The sequence below is a fragment of the Salvelinus alpinus genome, chromosome 9 (assembly GCF_045679555.1).
Source record: "Salvelinus alpinus chromosome 9, SLU_Salpinus.1, whole genome shotgun sequence".
NCBI lineage: Eukaryota > Metazoa > Chordata > Actinopteri > Salmoniformes > Salmonidae > Salvelinus > Salvelinus alpinus.
Window position 1 is genome coordinate 69418238 of NC_092094.1, and position 15522 is coordinate 69433759.

General features: G+C 41.1%; 1 protein-coding gene across 2 annotated transcripts in view; it reads left to right on the forward strand.

The window, feature by feature from the left end:
- Positions 1–15522, forward strand: part of LOC139530529 (synaptotagmin-like protein 1) — a 46918-nt gene that overhangs the window by 17221 nt on the left and 14175 nt on the right. For both annotated transcript variants that reach the window (XM_071327021.1, XM_071327022.1), the window contains 7 exons: positions 3041–3102; positions 3414–3518; positions 4514–4686; positions 5705–5810; positions 12434–12595; positions 13206–13284; positions 15286–15385. In XM_071327021.1, the coding sequence (XP_071183122.1) occupies positions 3041–3102; positions 3414–3518; positions 4514–4686; positions 5705–5810; positions 12434–12595; positions 13206–13284; positions 15286–15385 (787 nt within the window). The remainder of the gene's footprint in view (positions 1–3040; positions 3103–3413; positions 3519–4513; positions 4687–5704; positions 5811–12433; positions 12596–13205; positions 13285–15285; positions 15386–15522) is intronic.

A 15522-nucleotide genomic window follows, 5' to 3' on the forward strand; every position in this document is an offset into this window, starting at 1 on the left:
AAGGTTTGGCTTTTTCAAGAGAGGCTTTATTACTGCCACTTTTAGTGAGTTTGGTACACATCCGGAGGATAGGGAGCCATTTATTATGTTCAACATAGGTGGGCCAAGCACAGGCAGTAGCTCTTTCAGTAGTTTAGTTAGAATAGGGTCCAGTATACAGCTTGAAGGTTTAGAGGCCATGACTATTTTCATGAATGTGTCAAGCGAGACAGGATCGAAAATGTTGAGTGTCTCCATTGATCCTAGCAGTTCTGTGTAGACTCAGGACAACTGAGGTTTCGAGAAATACGCAGATTCAAAGTGGTGTCCGTAATTTGCTTTCTAATGATCATGATCTTTTCATCAAAGAAGTTCATAAATGTATCACTGCTGAAGTGAAAGCTATCCTCTCTTGTTGAATGCTGCTTTTTAGTTCTTATGCTACATTTTGTTCTTATTCTCCTCAATTAGGTTGGAAAAATAGGATGATCGAGCAGCAGTGAGGGCTCTTCGATACTGCACGGTACTGTCTTTCCAAGCTAGTCGGAAAACTTCTAGTTTGGTGGAGTGCCATTTCCGTTCCAATTTTCGGGAAGCTTGCTTCAGGGCTCGGGTATTTTCTGTACACCAGCGAGCAAATGTCTTGTGACAAATGTTTCTAGGGATGTGACTGCATCTAGGGTATTACGCAAGGTTAAATTAAGATCCTCAGTTAGGAGGTTAACCGATTTTTGTACTCCGACTTCCTTGGGTAGGTGGAGGGAGTCTGGAAGGGCATCTAGGAATCTTTGGGTTGTTAAAGAATTTATAGCACGGCTTTTGATGATCCTTGGTTGGGGTCTGAGCCGATTATTTGTTGCGATTGCAAACGGAATTAAATGGTGGTCCGATAGTCCAGGATTATGAGGAAAAAAATTAAGATCCACAACATTTATTCCATGGGACAAAACTAGGTCCCTGTGGCAATGCGTAGGTCCGGAAACATGTTGGACAAAACGCATTAAGTCGATGATGGCTCCGAAAGCCTTTTTAAATGGGTCTGTGGTCTTTTTCATGTAAATATTAAAGTCACCAAAAATGTGAATATTATCTGCCATGATTTCAAGGTCCAATAGAAATTCAGGGAACTCACTGAGGAATGCTGTATACGGCACAGGAGGCCTGTAAACAGTACCTATAAAAAGTGATTGAATAGGCTGCATAGATTTCATGACAATTTTTTTTAACCTTTATTTAACTAGGCAAGTCAGTTAAGAAACAATTCTTATTTTCAATCACAGCCTAGGAACAGTGGGTTAACTGCCTTGCACCTTGTCAGCTCAGGGATTCAATGTTGCAACCTTTCGGTTGCTAGTTCAACACTCTAACCACTAGGCTACCTGCCGACTAGAAGCTCAAAAGACGAAAATGCAGTATTACCTCCGCCTTTGCGGGATGCGCAGGGATATGGTCACTAGTGTAACCAGGAGGAGAGGCCTCACTTAACACAGTAAATTCATCAGGCTTGAGCCATGTTTCAGTTAGGCCAATCACATCAAGATTGTGGTCAGTGATTAGTTCATTGATTATGACTGCATTGGAATTGATTAAGTAACCCTATTTTGAGATGTGAGATATCGCAATCTCTTTCAATAATGACAGGAATGCAGGTCTTTATTCCAGTGAGATTGCTAAGGCGAACACCGCCATGTTTTGTTTTGCTCAACCTAGATTGAGGCACAGACACGGTCTCGATGGGGATAGCTGAGCTGAATACACTGACTGTGCTAGTGGCAGACTCCACTAAGCTGCAGGCTGGCTAACAGCCTGCTGCCTATCTCATTGTGAAGCTAGAGGAGTTAGAGCCCTGTCTATGTTCATAGATAAGATGAGAGCACCCCTCCAGCTAGGATGGAGTCCGTCACTCCTCAGCAGGCCAGGCTTGGTCCTTTTTATGGGTGAGTCCCAGAAAGAGGGAGGGGCAGAAAACAGTATTCAACCAGCGATTGAGTTGTGAGTGTCAGCTGTAGAGCTCATCACTTCCCCTAAGAGACAATTACTCAATGCTGACACATCTTTCTAGCTGAATTACACGCTTAAGCTATGTTGAGCCTGGTGACCTCTGGCTGTTTCATCCTAACATCGTTGGTGCCGACGTGGTAAAACAATATCCCTATACTCTCTACACTCGCCAGTTTTAGCCTTAGCCAGCACAATCTTCAGAGTAGGTTTTATGTTTGATAGCTCTGCCCCCTGGTAGACAGTGAGTGTATGATCGCTGGATAATTATGTTTAAGTCTAATACTCGTTGCTTAATGGGGAGAACCAGTTGATTGTTTCTGTCGGCTGAATGAGCGACACTTGTTGAGTATGCCAACAACATTTCTTTCCAGGATCCTTGAGAAAACTGTCCGGCTGCGGAGACTGTGAGGGGGGGGAGATATACTACTATCTGTACTTACTGGTGGCACACACGTTGTTTCATCCTTTCCTACGCTTAAATTGTCCTTGCCTAACGATTGCATCTGAAGCTGGGCTTGCAACACACCTATCCTCACCACAAGGCGATAGTTCTCCTGTATAGTATGAGTACAGTGACTGCAATTAGATGGCATAGTGTTAATGTTACTACTTAGCTTCTGCTGATGGAGGTCCTGTAGAACCATGTCCAGATAAAGCGTCCGGGGTGAAAAAGTTGAATGGAAAAAAAACGAAGACTTTGGTAAATGTATTAAAAGTAAAAACGGAAAAGTTTGGCTGATAGCCAAGTAGCAACAAACAGCACTGAGACGAGTCCGGAAGTTGAGGGCCTTGATGAAAACCTGCTCCAGACCTCAAACCGGGGTGAAGGTTCACCTTCCAACAGGTCAACGACCCTAAGCACACAGCCAAGACAACGCAGGAGTGGCTTTGGGACAAGTCTCTGAATGTCCTTGCACTGTATCTGACACTTAGAGATTCGCTATACAGTAGTATGTTTTCAATCAAGGAAGTTCACATGCCAATTGAGGTAACATGCATATCACACCAAATGACAAACGGTTGTTTTTGTCTGTGTTTTTTTTCTCTCACTCTGGCTTAGAGCACCCAGCTACGTCTCAGGAACCCCCTTCAGTGGTTGTTACACCCATGGACACCTGGGAGGTTAGACGTCAAAATACATTTCCAACAAAACAGATGAATAAATGCATTCTTCAACTATTTATGTACATATTCTGAATAATGGCTTTCACTTGTGGGAGTTTAGTACTGACATAAACAACCAGAAAGATGGATGTTATAACTCTTTAAAACATGCACGCACACACACTGATGCCTTTCATTCATGTGAGTTAAGTTGTCTAAATACATGAAATGTAGCACTATTGAAAAAACATTACCACATACATGCACACACCGGCTGATGGCTTTCATATGCCTTCCTTGACTTTTACTTGAACTCTAACCCTCTTCAGGATGAGGGTCTGGACTCAGATGATGACTGCAGCTCTGTCTCCAGCTATGGGTCTGACTTCTCTGCAAGAAGAGGTTATGGCTCCATTGCTTTGGGCCTCACTGGGGTAGGACCATTTTATGGACAGTTGTTGTAAATCTACCATTTACAACAACATACTGTAGTCGTTTTGGAAGATATGGCTTGAATAGCAAGATATTAGCTGTCCCGTAAAATATTTGTTTTAATACTTTGTCTATTTTATTAATCTTTCTTTTTCTTTTCTTTGAACATCAAAGGTGATATTTGTGCAAAAATACAATCATACTGTATGACTTTTCAAAATACTTGACACAGCTCTTGATTTTGCAGTTCATAATTGCATCATGTTTTAAACTATTGCAATGATTACTTAAAACCCCCCAAAATGATTGCTTTATCTAGGCCACCTTTTCCCAAAAAAAATACAAAATACTGAAAGTGAGGCTTAACCCTTTTTTTCAAATGCTTATACTTGATACCATTTGAAAGGAAACAGTTTGAAGTTTGTGGAAATTAATGTAGGAGAATTTAATATATTAGATCTGGTAAAAGATAACACAAAGAAAAAAACATGCATTTTTTCCCCCCTCATCCTTGAAATGCAAGAGAAAAGGTGACAATGCACTGTTCTAGGTTAGGCGCAATTTCGATTTTGGCCACTAGATGGCAGCAGTGCATCTGCAAAGTTTAGGACTAATCCAATGAACCATTGTATTTCCCCCCAAAATGTTGTATCAAGACTGCCCAAATGTGCCTAATTGGTTTATTAATACATTTTCAAGTTCATAACTGAGCACTCCCCTCAAACAATAGCATGGCATTCTTTCACTGTAATAGCTACTGTAAATTGGACAGTGCAGTTAGATTAACAAGAATTTAAGCTTTCTGTCCATGCCACATATGTCTCTGTACTGGGAAATGTTCTTGTTACTTACAACCGGGGGGGGGGGGCATCGATCCTGTAGAGGTTAATATGGTTGTGTTTGGTAATCCTTCCATTTCCAAAATGACACCTGAAGAACATGCTTTGTCTCCAAATGAGTAGCTTTGAAATGTCCCTCTCCTGTCCTCTTTTGTCAGCGCACTGGCAGTCTTCTGAGTGTGTACAGTGAGGCGGGGGACTTTGGGAGTGTGACTGTTCAGGGGGCAGTGGAGTTCTCGCTAAGGTACAGAAATGCAGAGGAGCTGATCGTCACTGTGGAGCAGTGTCAGGACCTTGCCTACGCCAACCCTCGCAAGCAGCGCACTGACCCGTAAACTCAACACACCACGCATGCATGCACATAGACACACAAATTCAGACCAATATTATAGTAGTTAAATCAGGTGTTTTAAAGATGCACTATGCAGAAATCGTTCTGCCATTTCCTGGTTGCTAAAATTCTAATAGTCAGCCTAATTTCAATTTATGTGACAAAACAAGCAAGTATAGTGTAGAGAATTATTGTACCATCTAATTTGCTGTGAAATATATTTTCCATAACCCAATATATTGTATTTTCAGCTGTTTGCAGCTGGTGTAGAAAACTGAACGTTTAAGACCCAAAAACGAGAAATAGTGCACATAGAACAGATGTACCGCTTCTTAGACTTGCTTTCAATGAGAATGACAGATCTCCAACTTACATTTATGTGAATTTGGTCGAGTCGCCCAAAAAGTTACATATTGCAGCTTTAATTGGGGTCTCCAGAACCTACAACAGGTTTTAAAAAATAAATATGAGCCAAATAATAAGTATTTAGTAGAGTATTAGATCAGTTTATGTTAAATATTTTTAAGGGGTTGGAATGGGAAGGAACCTTTAAACTATGGTCATTGCTGTGTAGAATACAAGATGACTCGTCTCCCATGGCATTCACTATTGTACAACTTGATGTTAGATGGTTCCTCACCCTGAAAGTCGTCTATGGGCCAGGAGAAACTGTAATCCAACTGTAAGCTACTACAAACTTCAGCTAACTTTAGCCACCACAACCTAACAATCAATGGAAGTTATGGGAGACAAATCACCTTTAAGTAACATCAAACCAATTATGGAGTTGATTTTATTTCAGGTGATTTTGACATTATGTTTTTTTTACATGCTCACATGTCCCCATCACATCCATTGATTGTTAGCTTGTGGTGGCTGAAATTTGTAGTGGCTGTTTTAAAGAAAACGTACGTTTATTTTAGCCCATAGACTACTTTCAGGGTGAGGAACTATCTTACATCAAGTTGTAAAATAGTGAACTACTCCTTTAACAGTATAACTCCTGTCTCCTGTGCAGATATGTGAAAACCTACCTCCACCCTGACAAATCCCGCCATAGCAAGAAGAAGACCTCCATCAAGAAACGCACAATCAACCCAGTTTTTGGTGGAGAGACACTGAAAGTAGGTTTTACCGTGTTGTGAGTGCTTCCCGTATATTTTATGAATTAATTTAGCATGAAAATGTACTTGGGAAAGTTACGCATCTCTTAGCCTATAAAAATCAATCTTTCATGAAATCACACATGAAAGACACCAAATTAAAGCTACACATGTTGTGAATCCAGCCAACATGTCTGATTTCAAAAAGGATTTACGTCGAAAGCACACCAAACGATTATGTTAGCTCAGTACATAGCCACAGAAAAACACAGCCATTTTCCCAGCAAAAGATAGTAGTCATAAAAAGCAGAAATAGAGATAAAATGAATCACTAACCTTTGATGGTCTTCATCAGATGACACTCATAGGACATCATGTTACACAATACATTTATGTTTTGTTCGATAATGTGCATATTTATATCCACAAATCTCGGTTTACATTGGCACCATGTTCAGAAATGCCTCCAAAATATCCGGAGAAATTGCAGAGAGCCACGTCAAATAACAGAAATACTCATCATAAACTTTGATGAAAGATACATTTTTTACATAGAATTAAAGATACACTTGTTCTTAATGCAACCGCTGTGTCAGATTTTTTTTTAAACTTTACGTAAAAAGCACACCATGCAATAATCTGAGACGGCGCTCGAAAATAACAACATTTCTCCGCCATGTTGGAGTCAACAGAAATACGAAATTACATCATAAATATTCCCTTACCTTTGATCATCTTCATCAGAATGCACTCCCAGGAATCCTAGTTCCACAATAAATCGTTGTTTTGTTCGATAATGTCCATTACTTATGTCTAAGTAGCTACTTTTGCTAGCATGTTTAGTGCAAATGTCCAAACGCTCGCGCAGATGGAGGCGAACTCGGACGAAAACTTCAAAAAGTTATATAACACAGGTCGAATAAACTGGTCAAACTGGTCAGGATGTTGTTATCATATATATCCAATAACGTTCCAACCGGAGCATTCATTCATGTCTGTAGAAGTTATGGAACGCAAGGCGATATCATGAGGAAAGCGCTTGACCAGGAACTGGCATTCTGCCAGACCACTGACTCATTCCCCTCCCATCCGGCCCCACAACACAGCATAAGCTTCATTCCACGTTCTACAGACTGTTGACATCTAGTGGAAGGCGTAGGAAGTGCAAACAGATCCATATCTTACAGGGAATTGAATCGGCGATGAGTTGAACATTGACCAGTCTCAGAATTCTCACTTCCTGTTTGGATTTTTTCTCAGGTTTTTGCATGCCATATGAGTTCTGTTATACTCACAGACATCATTCAAACAGTTTTAGAAACTTCGGAGTGTTTTATATCCAATAGTAATAATAATATGCATATATTAGCATCTGGGACAGAGTAGGAGGCAGTTCACTATGGGCACGCAATTCATCCAAAAGTGAAAATGCTGCCCCCTATCATAAAGAAGTTAAGAACAAGTGTATCTTTAATTCTATGTAAAAAATGTATCTTTCATCAAAGTTTATGATGAGTATTTCTGTTATTTGATGTGGCTCTGCAATTTCTCCGGATATTTTGGAGGCATTTCTGAACATGGCGCCAATGTAAACTGAGAGTTTTTTATATAAATATGCACATTATCGAACAAAACATACATGTATTGTGTAACATGATGTCCTATGAGTGTCATCTGATGAAGATCATCAAAGGTTAGTGATTAATTTCATCTCTATTTCTGCTTTTTGTGACTCCTATCTTTGGCTGGGAAAATGGCTGTGTGTTTTTTGGACTTGGCGGTGATCTAACATAATCATATGTTGTGTTTTCGCTGTAAAACATTTTTTAAATCGGACATGATGGGTAGATTAAAAATATGTTTATCTTTCATTTGCTGTATTGGACTTGTTAATGTGTGAAAGTTACATATTTAAAAATAAATAAAAGGAATTTTCCGCGCTGCCTTTTCAGCGGAATGTTGTCAGGGGTTCCGCTAGCGGAACTTGTGTCCTAGAAAGGTTAACTAACCAACTAAATGATAACATAGGACACACACACACACTGTATAGGTTATTGATTATAAACTTAATACGATGACAACAGGTCCCAAGCAAACTAACACAATAGGACACTTGTTACACAAGATGGAGACTTAAAGAGAGAGAGAAAGAGAAGCAACACTTGCATAATTTGGGAGCTACACTCACAATAACCCTAATACCTTGCCCCGAACTGCCGCACTTTTGGGTAACAAGTAATATATGTATTTACACGTTGAAGGTCTTTGTCAGGTATCTCTATGAAAAATATAGATAAACTCTCATGAGATACTTTACCTCAGGCGAGCAAAACCTCAATACTTTTTTAATATCAGATTTCACACACCAGCTGTTATTGACAAATAGACACAGACCACTACCCCTTGTCTTACTGGAGGTGGCTGTTCTGTCTTGCCGATGCACGGAAAAACCAGCCAACAGTATATTATCTATGTCGTCATTCAGCCACGACTCGGTGAAACATAAAATATTACAGTTTCTAATGTCCCGTTAATAGGATAGTCTCGAGCTCATCCAGATTATTCTCAAATGATTGCACGCTGGCCAATAGGACGGATGGTGGAGGCGGGTTTTCCACTCGCTGACGAATTCTCACAAGACACCTGGATCTGTGTCCCCTGTTTCGGGTCTCTTCTTCATGCGAATGACGGGGGGGTTGGGCCTGGTCCGATATCAGCAGTAAATCCTTTGCGTCTTTTTTGTCTATCACATCTGAAAATGTTGTTGTCCGCAATGGCAATGTCCTTATCCATAATCAAATTATTCAGCCAGGTCTGTGAGATAACCAAAACGTCAATAGCTAATCAAAACCACTAGATGGCAGTAGATTACTTTAATATATTGTGACCAGCATATTGCTATCATTGCTGTTGCCATCTAAACTCAGCAAAAAAATAAATGTCCTTTCACTGTCAACTGCGTTTATTTTCAGCAAACTTAACATGTGTAAATATTTGTATGACCAAAACAAGATTCAACAACTGAGACATAAACTGAACAAGTTCCACCAACATGTGACTAACGGAATAATGTGTCCCTGAACAAAGGGGGGGTCAAAATCAAAAGTAACAGTCAGTATCTGGTGTGGCTGCATTAAGTACTGCAGTGCATCTCCTCCTCATGGACTGCACCAAATTTGCCAGTTCTTGCTGTGAGATGTTACCCCACTCTTCCACCAAGGCACCTGCAAGTCCCCAGACATTTCTGGGGGAATGGCCCTAGCCCTCACCCTCCGATCCCAGACGTGCTCAATGGGATTGAGATCCGGGCTCTTTGCTGGCCATGGCAGAACACTGACATTCCTGTCTTGCAGGAAATCACGCACAGAACGAGCAGTATGGCTGCAGGAAGGGTACCACATGAGGGAGGAGGATGTCTTCCCTGTAACGCACAGCGTTAAGATTGCCTGCAATGACAACAAGCTCAGTCCGATGATGCTGTGACACACCGCCCCAGACCATGACGGACCCTCCACCTCCAAATCGATCCCGCTCCAGAGTACAGGCCTCGGTGTAACGATCATTCCTCCAACGATAAATGCAAATCCGACCATCACCCCTGGTGAGACAAAACCCCGACTTTTCAGCTAAGAGCACTTTTTGCCAGTCCTGTCTGGTCCTGCGACGGTGGGTTTGTGCCCATAGGCGACGTTGTTGCCGGTGCTGTCTGGTGAGGACCTGCCTTACAACAGACAGTCCAGCTTCTCTGAGCCTACTGCGGACAGTCTGAGCACTGATGAAGGGATTGTTCATTCCTGGTGTAACTCGCAGGCAGTTGTTGTGCCATCCTGTACCTGTCCCGCAGGTGTGATGTTCGGATGTACCAATCCTGTACAGGTGTTGTTACACGTGGTCTGCCACTGCGAGGACGATCAGCTGTCTGTCCTGTTTCCCTGTAGGGCTGTCTTAGGTGTCTCACAGTACGGACATTGCAATTTGTTGCCCTGGCCACATCTGCAGTCCTCATGCCTCCTTGCAGCATGCCTAAGGCACGTTCACGCAGATGAGCAGGGATCCTGGGCATCTTTCTTTTGGTGTTTTTCAGAGTCTGTAGAAAGGCCTCTTTAGTGTCCTAAGTGTTCATAACTGTGACCTTAATTGCCTACCGTCTGTAAGCTGTTACAGGCTGACTGCACCTGCAAAATTGCAGAATTGCAAAATAAATTTAGAAATCTATATTATTCCATTGTTGCACCCACACTGCTCGCGCGCGCCAACGAGCGTCTGAGTTGCCAAGGGCTAAAATAGAAGTCAGTTCTATTTGTGACGCAGACCGCGCTGCAAGTCCTGCCTCTCCCATCTCCTCATTGGTTTATCGAAGCAGACACCCACGTGCCATCTCCTCATTGGTTATACCCACGTGGGTGACTGAAAGACGAACGAGGTCAGTTGCGATAATGCACCTTATTTATGAAAGTTGCCAATCCCAATATAAAGTCAAGAGAAGAAAAAGCCTGGAAGGGGGAGAGATGACTAGAAACGATTCGGTTGACCGTTTTATGTGTGGATTAATTGGCAGAATAGAGGACCTTGTGAGACTTGTCCCAATGCCACGCCTGCGCTGTCTTGGCTGTTTGCTTAGGGTCGTTGTCCTGTTGGAAAGTGAAACTTTCACCCCAGTCTGAGGTCCGGAGCAGGATTTCATCAAATATCTCTATGTACTTTGCTCCGTTCATCTTTGCCTCGATCCTGACTAGTCTCCCAGTCCCTGCCCCTGAAAAACATCCCCACAGCATGATACTGCCACCACCATTCTTCAACGTAGGGATTGTGCCAGGTTTCCTCCAGACGTGACGCTTGGCATTCAGGCCAAAGAGTTCAATCTTGGTTTCATCAGACCATGAGAATGTTGTTTCTCATGGTCTGATCATCTTTAGGTGCCTTTTGGCAAACTCCAAGCGGGCTGTCATGTGCCTTTTACTGAGGAGTGACTTCTGTCTGGCCACTCTACCATAAAGGCCTGATTGGTGGAGTGCTGCAGAGATGGTTGTCCTTCTGGAAGGTTCTCCCATATCTACAGAGGAACTCTAGAGCTCTGTCAGAGTGACCATCACCTCCCTGACTAAGGCCCTTTTCCCCCGATCGCTCAATTTGGCCGGGCGGCCAGCTCTAGTAAAAGTCTTGGTGGTTCCAAACTTCTTCCATTTAAGAATGATTTTGGGGACCTTCAATGCTGCAGAAATGTTTTGGTACCCTTCCCCAGATCTGTGCCGACATAATCCTGTCTCTGAGCTCTACGGACAATTCCTTTAACCTCATGGCCTGGTTTTGGCTCTGACATGCACAGTCAACTGTGGGACCTTCTATAGACAGGTGTGTGCCTTTCAAAATCATGTCCAATCAATTGAATTTACCACAATTGGACTCCAATCAAGTTGTAGAAACATCTGAAGGATAATCATTTGAAACATGATGCACCTGAGGTCAATTTCGAGTACTCATATCAAAGGGTCTGAGTACTATGTAAATAAGGTATCTGTTTTTTATATTTAATACATTTGCAAATATAAAAACATGTTTTCACTTTGTCATTATGGGGTATTGTGTGTAGCTTGCTGGGGATTTTTATTTATGTAATCAATTTTTGAATAAGGCTGTAACATACCAAAATGTGGAAAAAGTCAAGGGGTCTGAATACTTTCCGTAAGCACTGTAAGTTATGATGAACTTCATAGGATGGTGAAAGTGCAAGGCGACGAGCTCAATTGATGCTCCTTTCCAATTCATATAGAGGGTCTTATTCTGGTGACATTATCGTCGATGCTTGGCAGCCGTTTGACAAATAAAAATAATCTTGCTCTTTTGTCCGTAATAATCTCATCATGTAGGCTGGCTGACCCGCATTCTATTTGCGAGCTGTTGGCTAGAGCGCACATGCCAATACCAGAGTGGGTACCCTCGCCATATAACACAATTATTTTGTGAGAAAACCATTAGTACAGCTTTAAAAAATTCATTTGGTACATTTTACTGCAAAAAGTATTTTTATGTGCACTATATCACGTACAGCTTTTTATCTGCAACAAGTCAATTTGATGGAAACGTCTCTGGTGGGGAAATACAGATTTTATGCGGATTTTAGAATATTAGCATGAAAATCTGAAGCCAATTGCATGGAAACCTAGCTAGTAACAGATCATTTTTATTCTATTCTAATGCTGCAGTGATAACAAGTGGGACACTTTGAAAATACTGCGTGTAACCTGGAAGCAACAGGTTTTGTGCGTTTACATGCTTTGAACTAATTGAGAATGCAGATAGGCTAATGGCTAACAAGCTGCGTTAACCATAAACTATTATAGTGTTAAAAAACCATGCAATAGATTGCATTTTGATAAATAATGTTTTGTTGTTGCATTTAACTGTCAAATTCTGTTACCGAGGTGATTTCCTTAGTAGTTGAGTTCATCGTGTGCTAGAAGTCAGATCTCCGGGATGACGAGTTTCCCACTAGTAATTACGAGTTGGACGGGCTTTCAAGTGGATTATATCCTCGTATTTACGAATTTACAAGATGTTATGAACGCAGCTTATCCTCTTAACACTTCATCTTTTATTTCATTTTTTTGTGTGTAATACAGTTTTTTTTGTATTCCCCTCTCCAGTACAAGATGATGATGGATGATCTAAAAGGCAGGACACTGAACCTTTCTGTGTGGCACAATGACTCCAGAGGGAGAAATGTCTTTCTGGGGCAGGTAGACATTGACCTTAAGACCTGGGACTGGGGGCATGAGACCCTTACCTGGTACAACCTACAGCCCAAGGTAAATAGCATTTACTGTATAGAAGTTGTGGAATTTATACAGAAAGAAACATCACAAGGCAGCTTGGTACATTGCCTCCCAGGCGTTGAGGTCAATCCCATTTTAATGTAGTCTTTTCAGGTAGATTTGAAATGTAATTAATGACAAAATGCACCATTACTTTCAAAGAGGATTCTTTTCAGTTCAATCTCAATTCACTTTCTGAATTGCCTGAAAAGCCTGCTTATTTGACCCACCACTGACCTGAGCAGATCTCTGGTAAGGAGGAGTTTCTTGGAAATAAACCACAACACAAATATTATTGTAGAACATGTGTTAAAACCCAGCTGGACACCACCTCTCCCTCCCTGACCAACACTGGCCCTGATATAGAGATGAAATGCTATGTGCAGTAAGAGATGAGTTCATACTTTATTGATCCCCGAGGATAGATTAGTTTGTCGACCTGACAAACCCACAATAAGAACAAAAGAAATATCACAAGACATTAAGAACAACTATTGGATATAATGTATGTTTGTGCATGTCTTGGAAACAAAAAGCAGCAAGAGCAACACTCAATTATAAATGCCTGTGTGTTAAGTTATCATCCACTTGTTTTTATTTGCAGAATCCTGGCGTTCAGGACTCTCCTGAATATCATGGACTGTTGACAGTAGCACTGAAATATATTCCCCCTGGCTCAACAGGTACTGATATGATATGCCTGTCTCTTTTGTGCATGGGATAGTATTATGTTATGCTAGAAAAATAGTGACAAATAAATCATGTTTAAATCACTTTACTGAGCCAAAACATTTAAAAAATATATGTATACAGTACCAGTCAAAAGTTGGACACGCCTACTCATTCAAGGGTTTTTCTTTATTTTTAGTATTTTCTACATTGTAGAATAATAGTGAAGACATCAAAACTATTAAATAACACACATGTGATCAATTATTCACTGAAAATGTTAAACAAATCAAAATATATTTGATATTTTAGATTGTTCAAAGTAGCCAGCCTTTCCCTTGATGACAGCTTTGCACACTCTTGGCCTTCTCTCAACCGACTTCACCTGGATTGCTTTTCCAACAGTCTTGAAGGAGTTCCCACATATGCTGAGCATTTGTTGTCTACTTTTCCTTCACTTTGCGTTCCAACTCATCCCAAACCATCTCAATTGGGTTGAGGGCGGGTGATTGTGGAGGCGAGGTCATCTGATGCAGCACTCCATCACTCTCCTTGGTCAAACCGGTCTAATGTCCATTACTCATGTTTCTTGGCCCAAGCAATCTCTTCTTCTTATTGGTGTCCTTTAGTAGTGGTTTCTTTGCAGCAGTTCGGCCATGAAGGCCTGATTCACGCAGTCTCCTCTGAACAGTTGATGTTGAGATGTGTCTGTTACTTAAACTCTGTGAAGCATTTATTTGGGCTGCAATTTCTGAGGCTGGTAACTCTAACGAACTTATCCTCAGCAGCAGAGGTAACTCTGGGTCTTCCTTTCCTGTGGCGGTCCTCGTGAGAGCCAGTTTCATCATAGCGCTTGGTGGTTTTTGCGACTGCACTTGAGGAAACTTTAAAAGTTCTGGAAATGTTATGGATTGACTGACCTGCATGTCTAAAAGTAATGATGGACTGTTGTTTCTATTTGCTTATTTGAGCTGTTCTTGCTATAATATGGACTTGGTCTTTTACAAAATAGGGCTATCTTCTGTATACCACCCCTACCTTGTCACAACACAAATGATTGGCTCAAACTTATTAAGGAAAGAAATTACCCAAATTAACTTTTAATAAGGCAGACCTGTTAATTGAAATACATTCCAGGTGACTACATCATGAAGCTGGTTGAGAGAATGTCAAAAGTGTGGAAAGCTGTCATCAATCAAAGTGTAGCTATTTGACAAATCTCAAATATATTTTGATTTGTTTAACACTTTTGTTTACTTCAATGATTCCATATGTATCATTTCATAGTTTTTTTCATGTCTTCACTATTATTCTACAATGTAGAAAATAGTACAAATAAAGAAAAACCTCTTTAATGAGTAGGTGTGTCCAAACGTTTGACCTTTATTTTAGGCACGTCAACAACACATGTAGTGCACATTTTGCAGACCTCAATCAATTAGTGTCATAAAACAATTATCCATTGTTCCTACTAAACCGCTTCCTCCCCTAGCGATTTCACAAACTACAAAAATACAATATCACACCTATCTCACAATCTACAATTATGGTGCCACTCTGCACACACAAGCGTGTTCGCTAGCTAGCGCAAAGGACATTCAAAGTTCCTTCATAGAAGCTGCTCCTCCTAGGTATAATTCTGTGGACCTAATTCATATAATGCATGGCATAATATGATGCCCAGCACTTCAAGCCTCCTCCTCAACCCTCTCTTGCTGTCTCCCTACCCGCAACATTTGAGTTACATCTTGCACCATAGGCTACACATCATCAAAGGTTGATTTCACAGGTTAAAAAAGGAACAGAAATGAACAATATAAACCGGTACTATTTTGGGGTTCAAACCGGTCAGAACAGTGGAACGAAACCAAACCGATTGGAAAATAATTTTGGTTCCAACCCCTGAAAAAGACTAGATTAGTCAATAGTCGTGTAGTACATATTGAAAGACATGTGGGACACTGAATTAGCTCTCTGATCATCAATATTGGATATTGTGCCTCCTCTTCTTGCAGGTGATGACAAGATTAACTCAGGGGAGGTCCATGTGTGGCTGAAGGAGGCCAGAGAGCTGCGTAAGCTAAAGCCTCAGGGTGTCGACTCCTTTGTGAAGTGGTGAGTAGAAGACAGGTTTAATAGAATGGCGTCTGAGGCATGTATGGTCACATACACAACTTTAGCGGGTGTAGCAAAATGCTTGTGTTTCGAGCTCTGACAGTGCAGTAATATCTAACAAGTAATATCTAACAATT